Source organism: Pezoporus flaviventris, unplaced genomic scaffold, assembly GCF_033815535.1.
Source record: "Pezoporus flaviventris isolate CSIRO_AGI_PZ_B2104156 unplaced genomic scaffold, CSIRO_AGI_Pfla_v1 ptg000078l, whole genome shotgun sequence".
In the NCBI taxonomy this organism is placed as follows: Eukaryota; Metazoa; Chordata; class Aves; order Psittaciformes; family Psittacidae; genus Pezoporus; species Pezoporus flaviventris.
Genome location: NW_026892626.1, coordinates 16069450 through 16090273, shown reverse-complemented (window position 1 = coordinate 16090273; position 20824 = coordinate 16069450). Strand labels below are relative to the sequence as shown.

The 20824-nt window shown below is 46.3% G+C and overlaps 1 protein-coding gene across 1 annotated transcript; it reads right to left on the bottom strand.

The window, feature by feature from the left end:
- Positions 1-4436: 4436 nt before the first annotated feature.
- ARPC1A (actin related protein 2/3 complex subunit 1A) lies at positions 4437-20522 on the bottom strand. Its single transcript, XM_061474275.1, has 10 exons — positions 20346-20522; positions 17227-17308; positions 16527-16631; positions 13786-14008; positions 12257-12364; positions 8810-9022; positions 6889-6964; positions 6490-6683; positions 5683-5773; positions 4437-4845 (listed from the first exon to the last, which is right to left on the bottom strand). The coding sequence occupies exons 2-10, from the start codon at positions 17288-17290 to the stop codon at positions 4807-4809; spliced, it is 1113 nt and encodes a 370-aa protein (XP_061330259.1). The 5' UTR covers positions 17291-17308; positions 20346-20522; the 3' UTR covers positions 4437-4806.
- Positions 20523-20824: the final 302 nt, after the last annotated feature.

Below are 20824 nucleotides of genomic sequence, written 5' to 3'. Positions count from 1 at the left end.
GCGGAGCCTGGGTCGTACCCAGCAGTGCGGGGACACAGCAAGGGTCCCATAAGGACCCCATGAAGCTGCTCCTTGGTCACCGCAGTGGCCCCGTCCTCCTGCACCCCCAAGGCCCCAGCGCTGACCCCCGGGGATGGGGACCCCAACACCCCTCAGTGCTGGCGAGGGGGTACCCCAGGAGCCAACCTAGCCCTGGGGGGACACAACCATCCCAGGGCAGATGGAGGGCAGCTCTGACCCTCCTCTTCCTCACAGCGGGCAGAGCAGGAGGCGGCTGATACCCAAGGAGGTCAGGACACATTACAGAGAGCTCTGGCTCAGCACCAACCCTGCGGGACCCCAATGGGGGGGGGGGGGGGGGGGGGAGAGAGAACCAAACCCAAACTCGCCCCAAACCGGGGCAGAAAAAAAACCCCAACCAACCAACAGCACCACTCCAGAGCATCCGAGCGCTGCCTGCACCCCCCTGACCCCACCGAAGGGTCCCCGTCTCCCCTCGAGCACCACCAGGGGTGACCCACAGCCCCCACTGACAGCGGCAGCCGCTCCTTACCTTGCGGGCAGGGTTAGTTCATGGGCAGCGGACACGAAGGCAGCCCCGAGCGAGCGGCGGCAGCCGTTGCCTGCCCCGACTTCCCTTTTCCTCTCGGAGCGATGCAACCACTTCCTTACGTAGGCGTTGGGGGAGCGCGAAGCTCGGCGGCCGCCCTGCCCCTGCCTGCTGCAGCCAGGCCTCTCCCCATCGCTGCACGTGGATGGGATGGGATGCTCCCGGCGGCGCCGGGGAAGGATTCCTGTTGTATCCCTATGGCAAAGAGAGGGTTGCTCCCCTCCCCAAGCACTGGGTCCCCGATGTGTTTCAGGGTATGGATGAGATGGGAGCAGTAGGAGCGCAGCCGGGGTGAGACATCCTTTGGCATCGTTGGAATCCACAGCTTGGAAGCACCCTGCGGTGCCTGGATCTGGCCGCCCTGGGCAGCAATTGCTGGTTCCTGCATCCCACTGAGCCTAATTGGGATCCAATCTGGGTGCAGTCACGGCTCTGCTCACCCCACACACCATGTGTGCGCCCCTCTGTTTCCTTCCTGATTCAGAGCAACTGATTTCACCCCGTTCCCAGCCAGGCAGGGTAATTCCCAGGAGCTCAGCTCCTGCTGGCAGTGCTGGGAGATGGGATTCAGCGTCTCACCCCGCTGCTGCAAGCCAGAGTCCCACATGAAGGGATGAACTCAGCGCTTCTCTGACCGGGTTAGCATTGCAGAAGCAGGACAGCAGCGCACTGGGGGCTCATACAGGGAAGGCAGAGCCCTGATGGAGCTTCCCAGCTGTAGGGCATGGATAAAATACCCTCGTATTTCTTGAGCTGCAGGATCAATCCCCATGCGAGGGGTAAGCTGCAGATGAGGGCAATGGGGATGGCACTGAGCGGGAAGCTCATCTCTCCTCGGTCCTCAGGTCACCAGGAGGCTTCAGGCTTCCTGGGTATCCAACCACCACCTCCTGCACCAACACCAGCATCCATGTGGGATGTGAGGATGCAGCACAGACCATCTGCTCATCCCTTGACACCAGCTCCCTTCCAGGCAGGGATGTGAATGGACAGTGCCCACTTTAACTTCCACAGCAGGAACCAGGCTATGTTCCTACAAGGGAAAGGAAAGGCTCAGCCCAGCGCTCCCTGCTGAGCCACCACATTCCCCCCATGGCTCCCGCTGTGGCTCCAATCTGAGCCAGCACTGAGGGTACAGGAGCTGCCCCTGAGAGCCCATGGGGGAATAACCCAGCTCTGTGGTAGGGATGAAAGCTCAGCCCTGCCGGGTCTCCTCCCACATCCAACTCAAGGTTTGGCTTAAATCCTTTCACGTGCTTTTACCTCTGTTTTCCATAAAGCTCCTTCTGTGTCCATGTCTTGTAACGCCTGGATCCCCCGCAGCACCATCCCATTGCACAGACACTGAGGGCTCCAGACCATCTTTTTGCTGGGTTTTCTTTCGAGATGGAGCAGAAGGGATGAAAAGCAGCAGCTTCTTTTCCTTTAGAGGCTGGGGAGTTTCTCAGGCAGCTCCCGTGAGCATCCCTGCTTGCTCCAAGCCCCATTCCTTGCTCCCAGCAGTGTGTCAGCTGGAGCATCAACGCTGAGCACAAGCAGCCAGCCGCTATCCTGTAATTAAGACTGCAACCACGAGCTGTGTTGTGAGCATTGCTTTCAGAGGCACCACTAACCCAAGCACATACAAGCACGTGCCAAGCAGCCTGGTGCTGCGGTTAGCTGAGTACACCAGTGAAGCCTCACCCACATGGGACACAAAGGACACTGTTAGGGACAAGGGGGTGGCAGCAGAACGTCACTCCCCCCATGGCCTGGAGAGCCAGAGCCACCGTTCTTCACTGCAGGGCAGTGCACAAGCCCCCTGCCCCTGCATTTGGGGTGGTTTTAACCTGGTTTCAATCTCAGGCTTGTAGCACGTGTGTTTCCCTCACACAAACAGTTTCAGCACACCTCAATTTGTTGGCTTTTTGGAGCAAATGGGCTCATTTGACCTTCTCCAGCTCTTCCACACAGTCAAGAACAAGGCATAAACATTCAGAGATGCATTTTCTCCACTCTCTCATTAAATGATCCCCCCCCCCCCCCCAACCTTTTATGTTACTTGGAAATAAAGCACCACGCTTTCCAGAAGTGACTTTTGAACCATAATCACTCCTGTCTGTGAGACAGAAGCACCTCTAATACATACACAGATGGACAAAGCCATCTTCTGTCTAGCCACCAAGGCTGACAGGGTCCCTTTGATCCAGAAGACACTCAACTGCATCAGCACTGATGGGAGTTTAGCTGATAAAGCCAACCCCACCACCAGTCACTGTACACATCAGGTCACTAGGCTGCAAGATGAGTTGAGGTTAAAGAGTCACTGGTTTATGTTTAGAAGGGAGAGGAAATGGCAAAGCTATGCTTGACTGCCGGGGGAGGGAGGTGGGAGACACCAGAGAACCAGGAGGAACAGGCAAACCAGCCTATCCTCTGCACACAACCAACACTGCACCTGAAAATGCCCCTGCTCTGTGATGGACACGGTGCTCCAGCAGCAGAACAGCAGCAGCTTTGTGAGCTTATCTCCCATCCTCCCTTGTCGCTCACCCCGAGCTGAGATGAGCAGAGTATGAAGCAACTCTGGTGCCAGAGGAAGTGGTGAGTTCAGTCACTGGGGTTTTCTGTCAGACACTTCTGCATTCTCAGATGAAGCCTTAAACCTTGTAAAGCTTGGGAGGCAGAGAAGCCCCTCCAGAGCCTCGAGGCAGCAACGCAGTTAAATTACCAGACCATGTGAACAAACCAAGTTACACGCAAACGCCTCTGTGAGCTCCTGAGGCTCAGAACTGAGCTTCCAAAAGGGAGGTGCACAGAAGCCAGCCCATGCTGACACCTCCCTAAACGAGTGCCAGGTCCCCACCAGCCTTTATAAACACAGACTGCTGCAGGCTGAGCACTTGGCTCTAACAGGACATGCAGGTCTGTGTAGCTCCATGGACTTACAGTGATTTGCTTTTACTTTGTCCTCCTAAGAGGGGGCTCAGCAGATTTTTGTCTCACTTTCCACATGCAATTTCCAGCCTGTCTCCTAAGCACTGTGAGAAGTCTTTGTGCAGATCCTAAAAGGTAACTACAAATCATTCTGGGCATTCACCTTTGGAAGACTCTGACCCACTGAATACACAGCAAGAAAGACATTCAGATTAATTTGCTCTATTACCAGATTCAATGCAGACAGAATTAAGAAGAACAGGACAAAAGTGTTCACCCTCCAAAATCATCACCTCAAGGGAACAGTTCTTCACATCCATGCCTGATGCCATCAAGCTGTCAAGGGGTGGAACCCATCTATATTTCTGGAGTGACAGGAGGATCCAAGAGTTGGCTGTACTGGAGGCTGAAATCAGCCTGACTGGGAGGGAATGGCAAAAGCACCCTACTGTGAGTGGTCCAGAGGCTCCATGCATCCTCAGAAGAGGGTACTTCAAAGACCCAACAGGGTACCGATGGGCTTTTGGTATTGCTGCTTTGGAGACAGAGGAAACTGAGCAGCTGTCCACCTTGCCTGGTCTCTCAAAGGATCCTTCTGTTGTGGGGTTGCTGAAGGTCGAAGAACAACAAGTGCCAATCGCGACCACAACAGTGCACCGGCGGCAGTATCGCACCAAGCGAGACTCCCCGATTCCCATCCACAGGCTGATCCGTAGACTGGAGAGCCAAGGAGTGATCACATCCAGCTCATCCCACCTCCAGGTCTTCATCTGTCAACTAAGAAACTTTCAGTAAAGATGAACTTTGCCTCTTTTAAGGCCATAGAGTATCAGTGCAGGGGTCTTCCCACTTTTTCTGAGCTAATTCCCTTAATATCCTTTTTTATGCCAATGAGCATCCAAACAAAGAATCAGTTTTTATGGTTTTTATTATTATTATTATTATTTCTAGCAGACAATTTACATAACATTCCCCTTTTAAGTTAGTGATTCAGAACTTCCTGCAACGAACTACTTAAGGAGCAGCTTTGGTAAAGAATGGAATGAAACAACCAACCAAAAACAGAAAGAACAACCAAACCAAAAGAGATAAGAACAATCACGGCTGATTTTGAAACCAACACAATTCACCAAATTGAGATCCAAAAGAAAATGGGCCAAGCTGTATTTTCTCCGTGTTTCCAAGTTATTCCACTTTCCTCCTCCCTTTTCGGGTTTGTGCAGATGTGGGAGCTGCGTTCTGTCAAGCAGTTTGTCCTGCTAGATGAGGGCAATCCATCTTTACATGATTCGTAGCCCTTGGATAGAGGACTCTAAGGTCTTGAAAGAGAAACATCTTAATCACAATCTGCTACGGTTTCCTGTGGCCAATAATTCAGTGGAGATGCTGATGCTAAGAGGAACAAGCAAAAGCCCTGGGTACTTTGGATTAGACTCAGATTCAAGAGCCAGAGGCCTCTACAAGCCATTCCTTTCAAACCCATGCATATATAGACCAATGATTCCATCCCCTTCTCCTGAACCTGCACTAAAGCAGGTTATAAATCACCTCAGTTTCGTGGCTCCTGCCCCCACCAGAGACCTTTTGCATTACAGAATAGACAAACTACGGCTTTCCTAAGAGGCAGAGCAGGCTCTCAGCACCTTGGGGAGGCCGGCAGAGACCTCTGTTGGCCAGTCCTCAGCAAAGCAAGCATTTGCATTTCAATACAGGACTCAGTGTATTTTGTAACTCTTTTGAGTATCTTCTTACTGCTTTGGGAAGTTAAATATGAAAGGGAAGGACCATGTTCTGCACAAGGACAGTGAACAGAGCCCAAAGGGATGGGAGCAAGAAGAGGTAGTGGGCAGTGTCGTACCAATGATGGTTCCAGCCTGAATGTGGCTGAAATAGAGGTTAGAGGAAGAATTAGTGGGATTCCTACAGACTGCATGAAAAAGTTGTCTGGATTAGCACCATCTGCTAAACAAAGTCTATCTGCATTTATGCTGAAAATCTTGGATCTCTCATCCTTATGGAGCTCACTAATAGGTTTGAACATTCCAGCCTGGATTTCCTGCTGCTAATAAAACCTGTGTTAGGGCTGAGGCTCAGAGGCTGATGCTAGAGATCACCAAATTCCCTCCCACTACACACACAGAGTAGTAAAAGCATACCTTGAAATCCCAGATGGTCATTGCTCCATCAATGCCCGTGGTGCAGAACTTACGACAGTCTCGTTTGTCTATCTCATAAATAGACACTTGGCTGAAAGCAGAGAGTGAGAGCTGGTAACACAGACACCCATTCCAGAGAGCCAAAAAGCTGGAAAACCTGGGTTGAATTCAACTCCTACTCTCTCCAAGGGAGATATGAGTGTAACAGAGCTTATGTTAGGTTTCTGGTACAATGCTTCAGAAAAATAAGCACAGAAATAGGATTCTGAAAGCTCTTTTATTGCTCTGTGGCTGCAGCCTGAACATCTGCCTTGGATAAAGACAAATTGCTTCAGGAACGCCAGCATCCCCCAGGCTCACGTATTTTATTCAATGCAAGGATATTGTACTTGAAGAACCTGAACTGATCCTTCTGATGAATAAATACACTTGGAAATAACTTCAGCAATAGGGAGCTGGTATGGGAATTCCTGCTCCAGGTGGATTTTGCTGACTGGATTTTGCACAGCGCTACCAATGTCTTGTGAAGTAGCTACATATTTGATAAGGTAAGCTTTGCTGAAGTTCCAGAGCACACTAACCATGAGCAAACAGCAGCAGCATGCATGCCATGTTAATGATTAACTCCACCAGCTTCCATATAAATCCCAGAAACAGACAGCTGGTAGGAAAAGGCTAAGAGGGGATACCAGCTAAACCCGGATGGTGTACCTAAGTTGAGCTCTCCCCAGTTTGCAGTACATCCTGGGAAACCAAAGCGATGAGGAAAGCATTCCCTCCCCTTGGAATAGCAGGCAAGACACTCACGTTATACTGTTTTGGTGCAGTGTCTCCAGGGTCGTGTTACGATCTTCCGTAGTGGCTCTTTTATCCATGTTTCGGAAGCGTTCCATAGCGGAAATATTGCGCTGGATGCTCTGTTTGGGAATGTCTAGTTTGGAAACGAAGGTCAGCAAGCCACGGTCGTCACAGTTAAAGAGCATGGGGCAGCAGTCGTGGCCCTGCAAGCACACAGCACGAAAGCATGTCAGGAAACAAACACAATCACCATCTCATTCTTCTGCTGCTGTTCTGACACTATGGAAGAGTTTGCTTACACATATGCTACTATAAGTTAGTTCTTACTAAGTTCTAGTAGTAACTTGGGTGTTTCTCCCTCTCCAAAACACTACAACACTCTACAAGGAGAAGATAAAAGACACTTACAGCTGCCACCACACTGTTCTCGGAGACAAACGAGACACTCAGGAGTGGGAGGAACTCTGTTTTCAGCTGCGAAACCCTGAACACAAGAACATGTGTTAAAGGACTTCATTGAAACTCTGCTCTTGTGAGATCTCACTTGGAGCATTGTGTGCAGTTCTGGTGTCCTCAACATAAAAAGGACATGGAACTGTTGGAACAAGTCCAGAGGAGGCCACGAGGATGATCAGGGGACTGGAGCACCTCCTGTATGGAGACAGGCTGAGAGAGTTGGGGCTCTTCAGCCTGGAGAAGAGAAGGCTGCGTGGAGACCTCCGAGCAGCCTGCCAGTATCTGAAGGGGGGCTATAGGGATGCTGGGGAGGGACTCTTTATTAGGGACTGTAGTGACAGAACAAGGGGTAATGGGTTAAAACTTAAACAGGGGAAGTTTAGATTGGATATAAGGAGGAAATTCTTTCCTGTTAGGGTGGTGAGGCACTGGAATGGGTTGCCCAGGGAGGCTGTGAATGCTTCAACCCTGGCAGTGTTCAAGGACAGGCTGGACAGAGCCTTGGGTGAGATGGTTTAGTGTGAGGTGTCCCTGCCCATGGCAGGGGGTTGGAACTGGATGATCTTAAGGTCCTTTCCAACCCAAACCATTCTATGATTCTATGAAACCTCTTGTCTTTGGCTCCAACCAAATTAGAGACCATTCCTACTGGAAAGGAAGTCAGTGCAGCTCAGCTGTCCCAAAGTGACACCACGAGGTTGCAGTTTATAATAGGATGTTTTAACCTAATGGAAGTGTCCTGGAAGGACCAAACATGAAGTATTCCAGGTAAAGGCTGGTGTTATTTAATGTTGTGTGTAAATAGTGTTTAAAAAGAATGGGCACCTCCAAAAAAGTCCAAATTAATGAAGCCATTCATTTCATTTACGTATACAAACATGAAGATTTAGAGCTTCACATCGTCTTTTCAGGAGGAAAATGCCTCTATAATTAAATTTAGTCAACTTTAGAAATGTTGTAACAAATGAGGGAAGAACTCCAGAACACTTTATACTTAAATGCTGTCCCCAGCCAGGTACTTATGCAGCTGCAGCTGTCACCGTAATTCAAACTGAAGCACAGCAATGCCAGCTTGATCCACTAGAGATCTCTGCTGCCAGACTGTATGAGGAACCTCTTCCCTCTTGGTTAGAAAGCCACAGACATTGAAGAGTTATGCAGATGAGGAGCAGGAGGAATTAGATTAGACATCAGGGTGAAATTCTTTACTATGAGGGTTGTGAGACACTGGCACAGAGTGCCCAGAGAAGCTGTGGCTGCCCCATCCCTGGCAGTGTTCAAGGCCAGGTTGGACACAGGGGCTTGGAGCAAGCTGCTCTAGCGGAAGGTGTCCCTGCCCATGGCAGGGGTTGGAACTGGATGAGCTTTAAGGTCCCTTCCAACCGAAACCGTTCTGTGATCCTATGAATTGTTAATAAACCATATTGTTGGATGGAAAGGTGTAAGTTGAAACCTTCCAGCAGCAGAGTCGTAAGGACAATGGCTGGAGTTAACAAGCAACTTATTTTCCAGATCCTGGTTGGGAATAGGTCTTTGTTACAGAGCGAGTTTGTTGCTGGATTCTCCTGAATCCATTTACAAGGAAATACTGGTTTTCCCCAGTCTCTGAAGTGGAACATATTTTCTTTCAAATGCTCCCACCCTGGGTAAAGTGACTGCACCCCCACTGAAGAGCTCTTATCAGAAATGTCAATTATATCACCTTAAGTTCCAAGAGTCTGCCTTATTTCAATAGGCCTCAAAGAGACTCCTGGAATCAAGAGTAACACTGTCACAAGTGGGAACAGCAGTCACAGCTCTCGTTGTTGTAAGCACAGTATCCCACACCCTTCTATGTTAAAGAGCTGCTAACTGAGAGGAAGAACATACTTACATCATATTCTTTGAGGCATCAGCAACTGACACAGTGCTGTCATGACTGACCCAGGCTAAGCGGTTACCACTGGCCGAAAAACTGACACTGTGCACCCATCCACCACTTCCAGCACCCCCAAATTCTGACATCAGCTGCCCAAAAGGCATTTTGGAGCCCCAGGGTGTACTGGCTGGTTTTTCATCCACTTCCTTAATATAAGCAGAAAACACCCTGCAAATGAAGAGATTTCAATGTGAACAAAGAGAGAACAAGAGCTCCTGGGAGCTTCATGCACATTTGGTATCGGAAGCAAACAGATGCATTCTAATTCCACCCAAATAAAATACTACCTTCCAACAAGGCACTGGTGGCTGGGAAGCTTCACTATACAGAGAGAAAGCAATAGTACAAAGGGTGGAATGCACATAGGTTTCTGTACTCGTTTCTTTCTCCTCCTTTTCCAGAAGGTGGCACAAGCACATACATTGTCATTGCATTTTCCACTGTGCTGAGATTTCCCTTTCATCCTTTAGAGGTCCTAATAATTCTGAGAGTCAGTTCTTCAGGAAGAGAAAACCCACAAACTGCACTGTATAATTAGAAGCTGCTACAAACACCTACAAAATTACCCGCTTTTTCAGAACATTCCCTTTGTAGCCTGGTTTCAAAGAAAGAAAACCGATGTTCCGATGCCAGCATTACAATTTGCGAGATAGGTTTAAATAGAAAAGCCTCCCCCTTCCATCAAATTCCTTCTGCATGATTCAGACATGCCACAATATGGTGTTCTTGATTGTTACCATGGAAGGCACGGGGACGTCACAAACATAGGATAAGAGTCCATTGAGCAGAAGGAACAAGTGAGCCACAGCATACTACTACCAGAGAAATATGCCAGTATAAATGACAACCCCTGATCAAATACTGGTTGCAGTCAAACAATACATATACATACACACACACACACATATATATATAGTGAATTTAAGGAAATGTTGCTCCCCCTCCCTGTTATTTGAGATCTTTTTACACATGTGGCGTATCCACTTCAAAAGGTCTCTATATTCAGCTTACTCAAATAAAGCTGATCATTTGGAACAAGAAGGGTTTAACTGCAGCTATATTAGGTAGAGATTTTCAGAGCATTAAGTGTGAATTTATATTGGGCTCTATCAGTTTAAATATAATCTAATGATAATCCTTCAACCAACTTAATTTTATAGAGATGACTAAAAGGACGTATCTCTTAATGTATGGAAATGGGACAAGATGTTTAAAGCCACAGCCTTTAACACAAGGCAGAAAAATCATTCCTATGTAGTGAAAGACCTTAAAGATAACTGTTAGAAAATGAGTATTTTCCCTTACTGAAATCTCCCCCTCTTTTAAACCCGAAGTTCACTCAGCTTGAAGGTCCCAGCCTTTAAAGAACATTGGGAAATGACTTTCATTCCCCACAGCAGCTTGTTCCAGCAAGAATATAAAATTCACATCTATGTAGTGGTGGTAGCTAGATCTGTGTTAGAGGAGCTCATCCAGGCCAGGTACCAAGGAAACTGAATACTGAGCATCTTGGAGCCTCTTTGTGCTCCATTCTTTACCCAAATGTCTCCCACTTTGCTGCTTATTAGTTGGCAGTGGCTCTGGCAGACCCATTTCATAATTCTCCTCAGAGCCACTTATCAGAACAGATGCACACTTCAGGCCCAGATATCTTCATTATGTCACTGAACATTCCCTAGAACTGGAATTCTAGAGATCTGTATTCACCATTCACCAAGGAGAACATTCTTTCATGGGTTTGGGGAAGAAAGAGAAACATAAACCTAGTACCAATCCCTACTACTGTTCTTTAATATTTCAATATGGAGATTTCCATGATAAAAGCAGCAAAATGATGAAATGAGTCACCCTAAACTACGATGTTAAGGAAAAGCAGAAAGTTTCCCAAATGTTTTATATCAAGAGCTGGGGAAGGCATTCAAAATATACCCCATTTTCAGAGAAGTAGGATGCAGGACAGTGAGTGTTCTGATGGGAAACAAAAGACTAAGTCAGCCTTCTAGAGAATGCTCCTAGGAAATAGACTGAACAACACCTTGACTTCCTTACAACAAAGCCCCCCAAAATACACACCCCCCACCCCAAAACCCAAGTCACAGTGAACACAAAATGATGCAAATTGAACTCCTCAACCACAACTGGGAAGAGGAGATAATGAGGGATGCAATGTACACAACAAAGCCTGGAGACAAAAGAGCTCAAGTCCAAAGTAACAGATAAATAGAGAGATTTATGTTATCAGCTGACCTAATGCTGAAGTCCTAAAATGCTTTATGAACATGGACAAGTTCCCATATGTGAAAAGCAGTTGCTCTGGAAGATGAATGAATACATTTCACATCCTTTTTTTTTTTGTGAAAGGAAGTGAACATGTATAGTTTATCTCATTAAATCTGGAGCTACGGCAGGAAAGGGAGACAACTCTCCTCTTCTTCCCAGCTTCCATTTAACACCTCTCCTTACATAAAAAGGTATCAAAAGATAGAATTTAGACGCCTGGGTTTCATTCTGAAATAAGGAGCGTAATAGTCCCACCTCCCCCTCCTACTTAGTCATTTTTAGTACACACTGTGAAGCTTAAAAATTGCCCTATTACATAAAGAACTTAAGAAAAGAAGCTTTCATTAGCATTCAAGGTACCAGTGATTAATTAAAAGCTGAATCCAAGTCAACCGCTCTGCAGACAGCTCCCATGCAGACTTCACTACAGTGACCCCAGCCACTCAGCAGAGGGCAACGTGCAGGAGCTATCCCTCACTGTGTAACTTCACAACCACACCATCTATCTCACATCCCCATCTGGTTTTACCAGCCTTGGTTTTAATAATGCTCTTCAAAAATGTGTTTTGCTGTGCTGAGTTTCAGGTGGACCAATTCCCTGACCACTTGTTCAAGGTGAGAAACTCCTTGCTCACTACAGGGGTGCAAGAATGTTAAGGGTAGCACAAAGAGGAGAGAACAAGTGACTCAGGGAAGAAAAAGATGAGATCCTGCCTTTGGAAGTGCCATGAGTTTTGGAACTGCACTGTTAGGATATTGCTTTTTAAACTAACTAGCAATATTGGTATTCTACAAGGTAGCACCTCCTAACCTAATTTAAGCCTAACAACTAGACCTCAGCACTCAATGCATGCACAGTAGTACTACTCCTCTGTACTGCCAATAAAGAAATCCACCAGTTCATGAAACTGAGGCATGTCCCTCACCAGATACATGTTAGCAGCTCAAAGTCTGCATGTGGTAGCACCAAAGCCAAAGTTTCTCAAGCTGGATGTTTTATTGCAGTAACAACACCAGTATGCAACAAGCCATCTTCTATTCTGACAGCAAATGCATCATCAGCATGCTCATGGTACTGACTAACAGTAATCCAAAGGGATTTACAGATGCTTTTTCTCTCACCTGCACTTGAAGTCACAGGACCCTGCAGCGAGCAGAACGTTGTTGGGGTGCCAGTCCAGGCTTAGGACAGTGGAACGAATGGGCTTTTTAATGTGTTTGCTCACCCACCTAAATTAAGGAGAGAAAAAAAGAGAGAGATATACAGTAAGTATGGAAATATTCTACCAAACTCCCCCAATTCCATGAAGTACTCCTCAAAAAGATCACCCTTTGGCAGTGACTACGCACATCAGTTTTGCAAAACACTCATGCCCAAAACTTTCATATTCCCTTGAGGTCTGTGAACGTTATACGGTTATCTTAATTCCAATTTTAAACACTATGAAGTCCCTCTTCACTTGAATCGTATTCCCCTTCCAACTGATTTTTCTAATACATCAGACAGGACTCCTTAATGCCAATTTTGTGCAGTATTTGCTTGGTCCTTTAGATCTATGATAAGAGCTCAGCTTTTTCTGTCACATTGAGCTAAGCAGCACTATTTTCTTAGCTCACTAAGCACAGGTCCTCTCCAGCTCCTTCCAATGAGTTTCACAGCCACCTCTCTTGCCTATTGACTTCTCTACTGTTTAATAGTACAATAAGTATAAAATGCAACAAGTAATGGGTGCCCTGGCAGTGATGTGACTCGTCCACACATCAATTATCTGAATTATAGTGAAAAGTGGTCCTGATGTTGAACGCATCAATATCAACCTAAATACATCTCAGCAGATTTAGTCTGAACCATTTACAAAATAGTAATGAAATCTGTTATTCACTTGATGGCCTTTGGGATGATGGTGCTTTTTCTCTCAATTTACTTCCATCAGGCAAAAGCAGTTTTAAGGATCACACTAAATGGTTTGTCTTCAACAGATAGGTTTTGATTCTCCTGCAGACAAGTGAGGCGGAGAAAATGTCAATAACTGAGTCTGCTGGAAAGCATAAAAGTCTAAAACAAGCTTTAAAAGGTATTTTGCAGATGGTATTGTCATTTCCCATCTCCACATGGAAGACTGCACACCTCGGGCACAGACACCTGTGGTTTAATGCATGTTTATGCAACCCAAGGTAACAGATCCTCAACATACTGATTTCACCTACAGGCAATCTGGTAAATGCAGCTCTAACACGTGCAGAAGTAGATCCGTTAAAGATCAGAAGCACTAAGTTCATATGCCAAAGAGAAAGAAGTGTTAATGGTGGAAATGGCTGTGATAGTCCTGTCTGAAATCTGTAAAGTGGGATACAAATATACGACAGAATACAGAACAGGCAGATGACAAGGTGGAACACATCCACACCAACATGTATAACCTGAAAATACGCCAAGTCCAAGGCCTTCAGGTGCTACACCAGAGTAAAGAAGAGGGAACCTTTTCTCTAAGATGTACAAATAAAAGAACTGATGAGGCCTATCCCTGACATTTCCTGAAGATTTTAGGGATTAGCAAGATAGGAACCCAGTTACCACCACCAAGCTCCAAGCTTTAGCTTTTCCGTGATGATCTTAACGGTAGAAATGGAAATCAACTCAAACAGCTCACCAGTCATTTTCAGATTCGAAGTAGCACACAGATATAAGTCGAGCTCCACTTCCCACGGCAAATTTGTTCTCCAAGGGAGACCACTTCACAAAGGTAGCTGCACGATTAATTCTCAGGATCACAAGGGTTGGCTTCCACACACCATCCTTCTGACTCCACACATAGGCATTCCGGTCAGCACCGCAAGTTACAATGCGATCGCTTTTGGGAGCCCAGTCGATCCCTGCAATGTAGAGGTCACATTAATAAACTTGCCTCTTTGTACTCTTTGCTTTACCATAGTTATTACTATTATGTTAGTATTCCCCTTAGAATCATAGAATGGTTTGGGGTGGAAAGGACCTTAAGATCATCCAGTTCCAACTCCCTGCCATGGGCAGGGACACCTCACACTGGATCATGTCACCCAAGACTCCATCCAACCTGGCCTTGAACACTGACAAGGATGGAGCATTCACAACTTCTTTGGGCAACCCATTCCAGTGCCTCACCACCCTTACAGTAAAGAACTTCTTCCTTATATCTAACCTGAGCTTCCCCTGTTTAATTTGAACCCACTACCCCTTGTCCTGTTACCACGGTCCCTAATGAAGAGTCCCTCTGGCATCCTGGTAGGCCCCTTGCAGCTTCTCTTCTTGAGGCTGAAAGCCCCAGCTTTCTCAGCCTGTCTTCATACAGGAGGTGCTCCAGCCCCTGGTCATCCTCATGGCCCTCCACTGGACTTGCTCCAACATCTTCTTATGCTGAGGACATCAGACCTGCACACAGTGCTCCTTCTTCTCTTATTTCCCAGGAACCATTCTATACTGCTCAGGGTATCTGCTTCTCCCTCTAGCTTTCATCCAAATTGCAGATTCCAAACTTCCCGATTCCACAGAGAATTTGCCTGCTGCCAGCTGGCCCACAGGTGGAGCTCTGCACTGGCAAAGACTGGCAAACCCCTGACTTCCACACGAGACCCATTTCAGCAGCTGAAACCCAGCGATTCTAAACTGATGCACAAACCTCTAACACGGTTGTCTGCTTGCTGCCAGACTGCAGTCAGAATCTGGAAGTTTAGCTAGGAAGGGGATTTAGAAGTTATCAATCTTTATGTACTGATATAATCCCTAGTTTTCCCATGCCTATTTAAGATGTACCATGAGAAAGAAACCAAGCAAAAATAACAATCTCAAAGAATAAACCAAATCCTTTGGTAAGCCTGACATTGCTTCTTTCCCCTCCAATGCAGTGAAGGATGTTCTCAACTGTTAAGTCTTATGGCAACATTATTTTTCATCTTTTCTTTGAGATGCAGTGTGCAAAACTCTCCTGCCTCAAAGTTATCCTCCAGTGGTTTTCCATAACTTCATTCAGTACTAAAAACACTCCTTAAGCACGCAAACTGAAAAGGACACAAGATACAGAAAGAATTCGTATTGATTTTACTATATAATTCATATATGGTCTACTTCAAAGTAAGCTTATGCTTAAAAAGTTCAATTTTGAAGCAGTTTGTATTCCAAAACCATAGTTCCATGAGTCAATCTAGCACTGCTTTTGAAACGAGGACCATCCTGCCTCTCTCTGCTTCTCTTGCCCACCACCTCCCTTGTGCCAGCACTGATGCTCTTCTGACCCAAGATCAGCTTTTTAGCTCAGAGAAAAACTAAGCCAACAAAAAGATTGAATAATGCTCGTTTTGGAAGCAGCTCACCAGAATCTCTGAATTGAGACATACAAGACAAGACAAGGGACCTTATCCCTCGTGATCAGAAGCTGGAATGACAGCAACTCAATCACTCCCATCAGAGGCAACAAGCGAACTGATGAGTCCATCTCCTGTGTGTAACCACAGTTTAAGTCTACTCTTCACTACATCCACAGCATTTGGTATTCCAAAGGTATACGCTGCGCTGGAGAGCAGGGAAAGCTCTTTTCCCAAGTCATGAATATTTGGCTTCTAACACTAACAGGTACAAGTAAAATGCAGAGAGCTGTCTCTGGGAAACTGCATGTCACTTGTAAATTGAGCCCAAGTGGCTCTTCACAAAAGAGCACATACACTTGTGCTCTTTGACAGCAAGAATCAGGTAAATTGAATAAAGTTCCTGCAAAACCCTCCAGTCAAGGCAGCTATTTCTGCCCATTACTGAGTTGAGAACAGAATAAAGGATACTGCTGTTTTGTGCAAGTGCTTGTATTAATTACTTTCCTCTCCTTAGAGAATAAAGCCCTTACAAAAATATCACCATAAAAAAACCCCAAACAAAACAGTAATATAAGAGGCTACCACAGGACAATCACATCTTAAAATTACCACCTTGTGACTCATTGTGGCAGCTCTTCTTACATTTTCATTGTGGAACTGCAGACACTCTAGGCCTGCAGTAAATCAGGCTCACTGATGGTCTGTCCTGAGCCTACAGCTGACCACTTCAGGTCTTTATACAGTCCCTAAGAAGGATATTTATTACTGTTGGAAACCACAAAACAAAGCAATAGCTGTGCACTTGATGAAGTTTGAATACTAGCACTGGAAAGGAAGCAGCATGTATTGGGATTTTCTTCCTGACATTCACTGCATGCAGTCCAGGAAAAAAATGCTGCAAAGCTCTCCAGAAGTGGGAATGCCGACCTATAAGAAGATCAATTTACTCAACACTTAAAGACTTCCCATTTGTAAGTGTTCCCAGGATTTTGACTAGGGAAAACAGGGGGTGGGCAAACTTAATGTCTGGCACAGCACAATCTTCTCTTACCTGTAATGTGTCCATTGTGTTCCTTTAGCTCATGAGCCTTTACCCACTGGCTCCCGCTCTTCTTGTAGATGTGGACTTCATGATTATTAGGGCTAATGGCAATCTCTTGAAGAAAAAATAATACAATCCAATAGTACAGAAGGCTTTTTAATACTAAATACTTGCCGAGCCTTGATAATCTAAAAACTGCATTCTAAAATTGCAGAGCATTACATAGGTTTTATTGAGGGCTGACATCTGTGGTCATAACATGGTCATGAGTACATGCACAGAAAGACAAGACATCTGGAACATATGTATTGGAACATACAGTATTGTATGTACTGGAACATACAGTATTCCACAGTATAGTGGAAAACTAGGCTACTAAAAGAAAGGGCTGGTCTGGGGTATGGAAATAGAGGGTCTAAGAGGGTAAAGGCCAGGTCAGTCTCATGAGAGGCAGACCAAGAGGCAAAGCTCTCTGGAACATCAGCAGGACTAGATTTGTTCATATGCCAGAGTTCCAGTAATGGGTTCAGTAAAGCTGAGATTTAGAAGATGAGTGCTTTTTGGATCCAAAGTGGGATATTTAGCATGTAGCACTATGAATGCGACCATACCTTCCCTAAATGTGATTCAGAACCTTATGAGATCACAAACTGACAGCAAAGAGAAAACAGCAATGGAAAAATACAGTTAAAGCTAATGTGTTACTTACGAGTCCGGTCTCTGTTCCACGCATGGCAGGTGATTGGCTCCAGTAAAAACTGATGTAGAGACATTCCGAGTTAAAGAGATTCCTATGTTGTAAAAAGTGAAAAAGCTGAAAGGTGCAAAATGGAAAACAAAACAAAACACTTCCAAATTAGATCATTATTAAACCAAAATCAGCCTTCACCATTCACCAAGGTTGTTTCAGCCCAGTATTACAATTCACTTACAGAAGATCACAACTTACTCAGTAGACATGTCAAGGCCACTAAGGAGCTGCCTTTGCCGTTCACCCCAATACCTTCAGTGGGCTGATGAATTTTAACTGTCTTGCTTATTACAGCTAATTACAATTGCCCTAAAAGCTGGATCCATTTGCTGCTGCACCCACTTGCTGTAACTTCCCAAATGAGAGAGCAGGGTCTTGGGAAGTCTAACAACCCTAAGAATTTTACTATGGAAATAGAATATTTAAATAATAATAATAATCCAGGGACATAGCTGAGTGAATTGATTCCAAACCATGACATGTACCAAGGCTCCCAGGCAGCACTACAATAAAATGTTTTTCTTCTTTTTCAGGAGGTTAAATGTGTGTGCCCAGAACATTGAGATGTAACAGTAATCTGCTGATGTACTATTTGATACAGCCATTTCTACGTGTTCTAGGGAAAAATTATTACAATTACTAACTAATTACTAATTTCTTCAAATTAACTCTAGCACTGAACTGCTTTATAGCTCAGCAGTCGCCCCCATGAGATTCAAATACTAAAAGAACAATCTGAGTCATGTATTTTAATTTGTTTCGAAACCAAAACCTAGATACTTTGCTTTTTCTTTAAGCCTGCTGCAAGAGCCATCTGCAATTGGAGCTGCACCTTCCCACAAGCAGAAGGTTAAAATACTGTGCTGGTTTTTATGTCCTGTATTAACCCAGGGCAGCATAAACAGATGGAAGATAACATTGTAAAAACTCAAGGTCACCTGTGCTAAGTGAAACCCGCACAGTTCAACAGACACAACTTGGATTTGTCAATTCCTTCCATGTATTCCACTAATTTTCACAGTAATTTATCCTTGGCTGATGGATCAAAGGCTTTTTACCCCTCTATATCCATCTGAAAAGAAATCGCTCTGTGATGTTACTCCAAGGCACCCACACCCATTCTAGCCTGAAATTACAACATATCCAAGTATGGCCATGTTAGCAGAGGGTGGAGACTTGAGGACAAGGTAGGAATTTGGAAGCAAACAGGAAATGAATGGCAGTCCAACAGAAACTCGGGAGTGAATGAAAGAAGAGCACATTCTGATGGAGCTCAGCAATTACTACCACAGCACTGGCTTAACGCATACACTGCAAGTGTTGAATCCTGGAGGAGGGATGATGCAGGACCCCAGAAATTCAAATAACTGGAGAGACTTTTCCTTTCCTCCTTTTATTTAAGGCCTCAAACACTACTATTTTAAGGAAATGCAACTTCTGGTTATATTTCAAATGCACTTCCGATACAACCTTTAACTGTATGAACTGATTTTCATGGTTCTTTGAAGAATCATATTCTACCCATCAAATGAAACTATTACATATATACAGTGCTAAGCAATATAATTCATTGCTTTTTATTAATGTGAAAATGTTGACACAGTCTGAGTTACCTTTGCCCTTGGCCAGCCATCATCTGAGATTCCATGGGTTAATATAAGCAAAACCCAACTGCAAATTGCTTTTTCCACAATCTTGCTTTCGTCCATGCCAACATTCGGTAGCAGGACATTTCCATATACAGGAAAAGTTGAGGAGCTGCTCTACCGACAAGGAATGCTCAGCCTTTCCTACTTTTTCCTAAATAAAATGTAAAAATATCCAATCTCCCCTCCCCAAGGAAGGCAGCTATTTTGAAACACTTTCTAATACAAGCCTGGTATTTTCTTCATGGCTTGGCACTGGTTATAAATGGTGTGGTCCCATCCTAACTTTGAGTCCAGAGATTTTTACTAACCTACATGTTATCAGCATCATTCTAGAGCCATGATCCATTGCTTCCCATTGATTGGGTTTCTTGAGAACTGTAACGTGTAGCAAGCGACTGCTTTCCATTTTGGAAAGGGACTCATTTCCGTCACCTGAGAGTTGTTATTTGCTTTGGGAAGATAAATCTTAATGCAGTTTCCCAGTTATAGTTATTCCTTACTGATATACAGACAAAAATCAAACTCACATTTCACTAGAGAAACTACAACTGGCTCTGTGATTCTTAATGTCATTCCTATGCAGGAAGAACCTCAGTGCCTCCCGTCAGTAACCTCGGAATGTCAAACAGGGAAGATACTGTTCTGATAACTTTGTTAGCCAAGTACTTAACACAACTACCTCTGCCCTATTATTTCCCTCAAATGCAAAGTAACTGCCCTTGAGTTTCAATCAAGGGGGAGAAAAGGAAACTTGCACCTTTGTGCAGCAGTTCTTCCAGTATGAAATGGTCAAGGTTGGGAAGTACAGGACACACCTGCTGTTATCTCTCAATGGGGTTAGAAATAACGTGGGGCAAGACCACTGCTGGACAAGCACCTAGCAAGGATGCTGTATCCAGAAGTGGACAGAGCATGTGTGTATGTGAAAGAGAAAGGGAGCATTTAAATCCTTCCCTATTTTCAGCGCACCAACATCACTTCCAAACACCTGGAAGTGCCTATAACCCAGGCCTGCCTCCCGCTGCTGTCATTCCCTTAAAGCCACTCCGGCAGCTTCCCCAGGAGGGTACCTCCCCGCAGGCAAGCCTGACACCGGACACCATTACAAAGCCGGCCGCTTTGGGATGGACTGCGGGCTGCCACCGGTAACTCAGGTGCGGAGGCCGCGGCGGGGCATGAGGACAGGCAGGAGCCGCTCCCTCCCTCCCTCCCAGCCCCTTCATCCCCGGTGCGGCCCCGTCCCTTCAGGACGAAGGGGATGAGTGTTCCCCATCGCCTCACCCTCACACGGGGTGGCTGCTCCCTCCCCGCCGCCATCCCCTCAGCACCGGCGGGCCTGCAGGCTCCCCTCACCCCCCGCCGCTGCCGGGGCGGGGGCAGGCGGGCCCAGCGGGGCCGCGGACAGCCTCCCCCGGCGCGGGGACTCACCTGAGGCGGCGGGAGCGGAGCGGGACTCGCGGACTCTGGGCAGTCAACGCGACTCCGCTCCGGGCGGCGGGAGAGGGAGCGGCCGGCGGCGGAGGCCGAGGGGAGGGAGGGGGGGGGGGGGTACCCGGCACTGACAAGGGAGCCAGGAAACGCGCTCTGCGCATGAGCGCCGGCCGGGAGCGGCTGTGCGCATGCGTAGAGCGAGGGGATGGGAGGGGTAAGGGTGCGCGCACGGCGTGCCCGCGCCTCACACAAAGGCGGGAGCGCTGTGAGGTGCGCGGTGCCTCAACGGGGGAAGGTGCAAGTGTCCTTGGGAAGAGAGGGGAGTTTGTGTTATCGGTGTGCTTCTGAGGTGCTGGAGTGGGGCCAGAGAAGGGCAATGGAGCTGGTGCAGGGCCTGGAGCATAAGTGTGATGAGGAACGGCTGAGGGACCTGGGGGGTTTAGTCTGGAGGCTCAGAGGGGACGTTATTGCCTGAC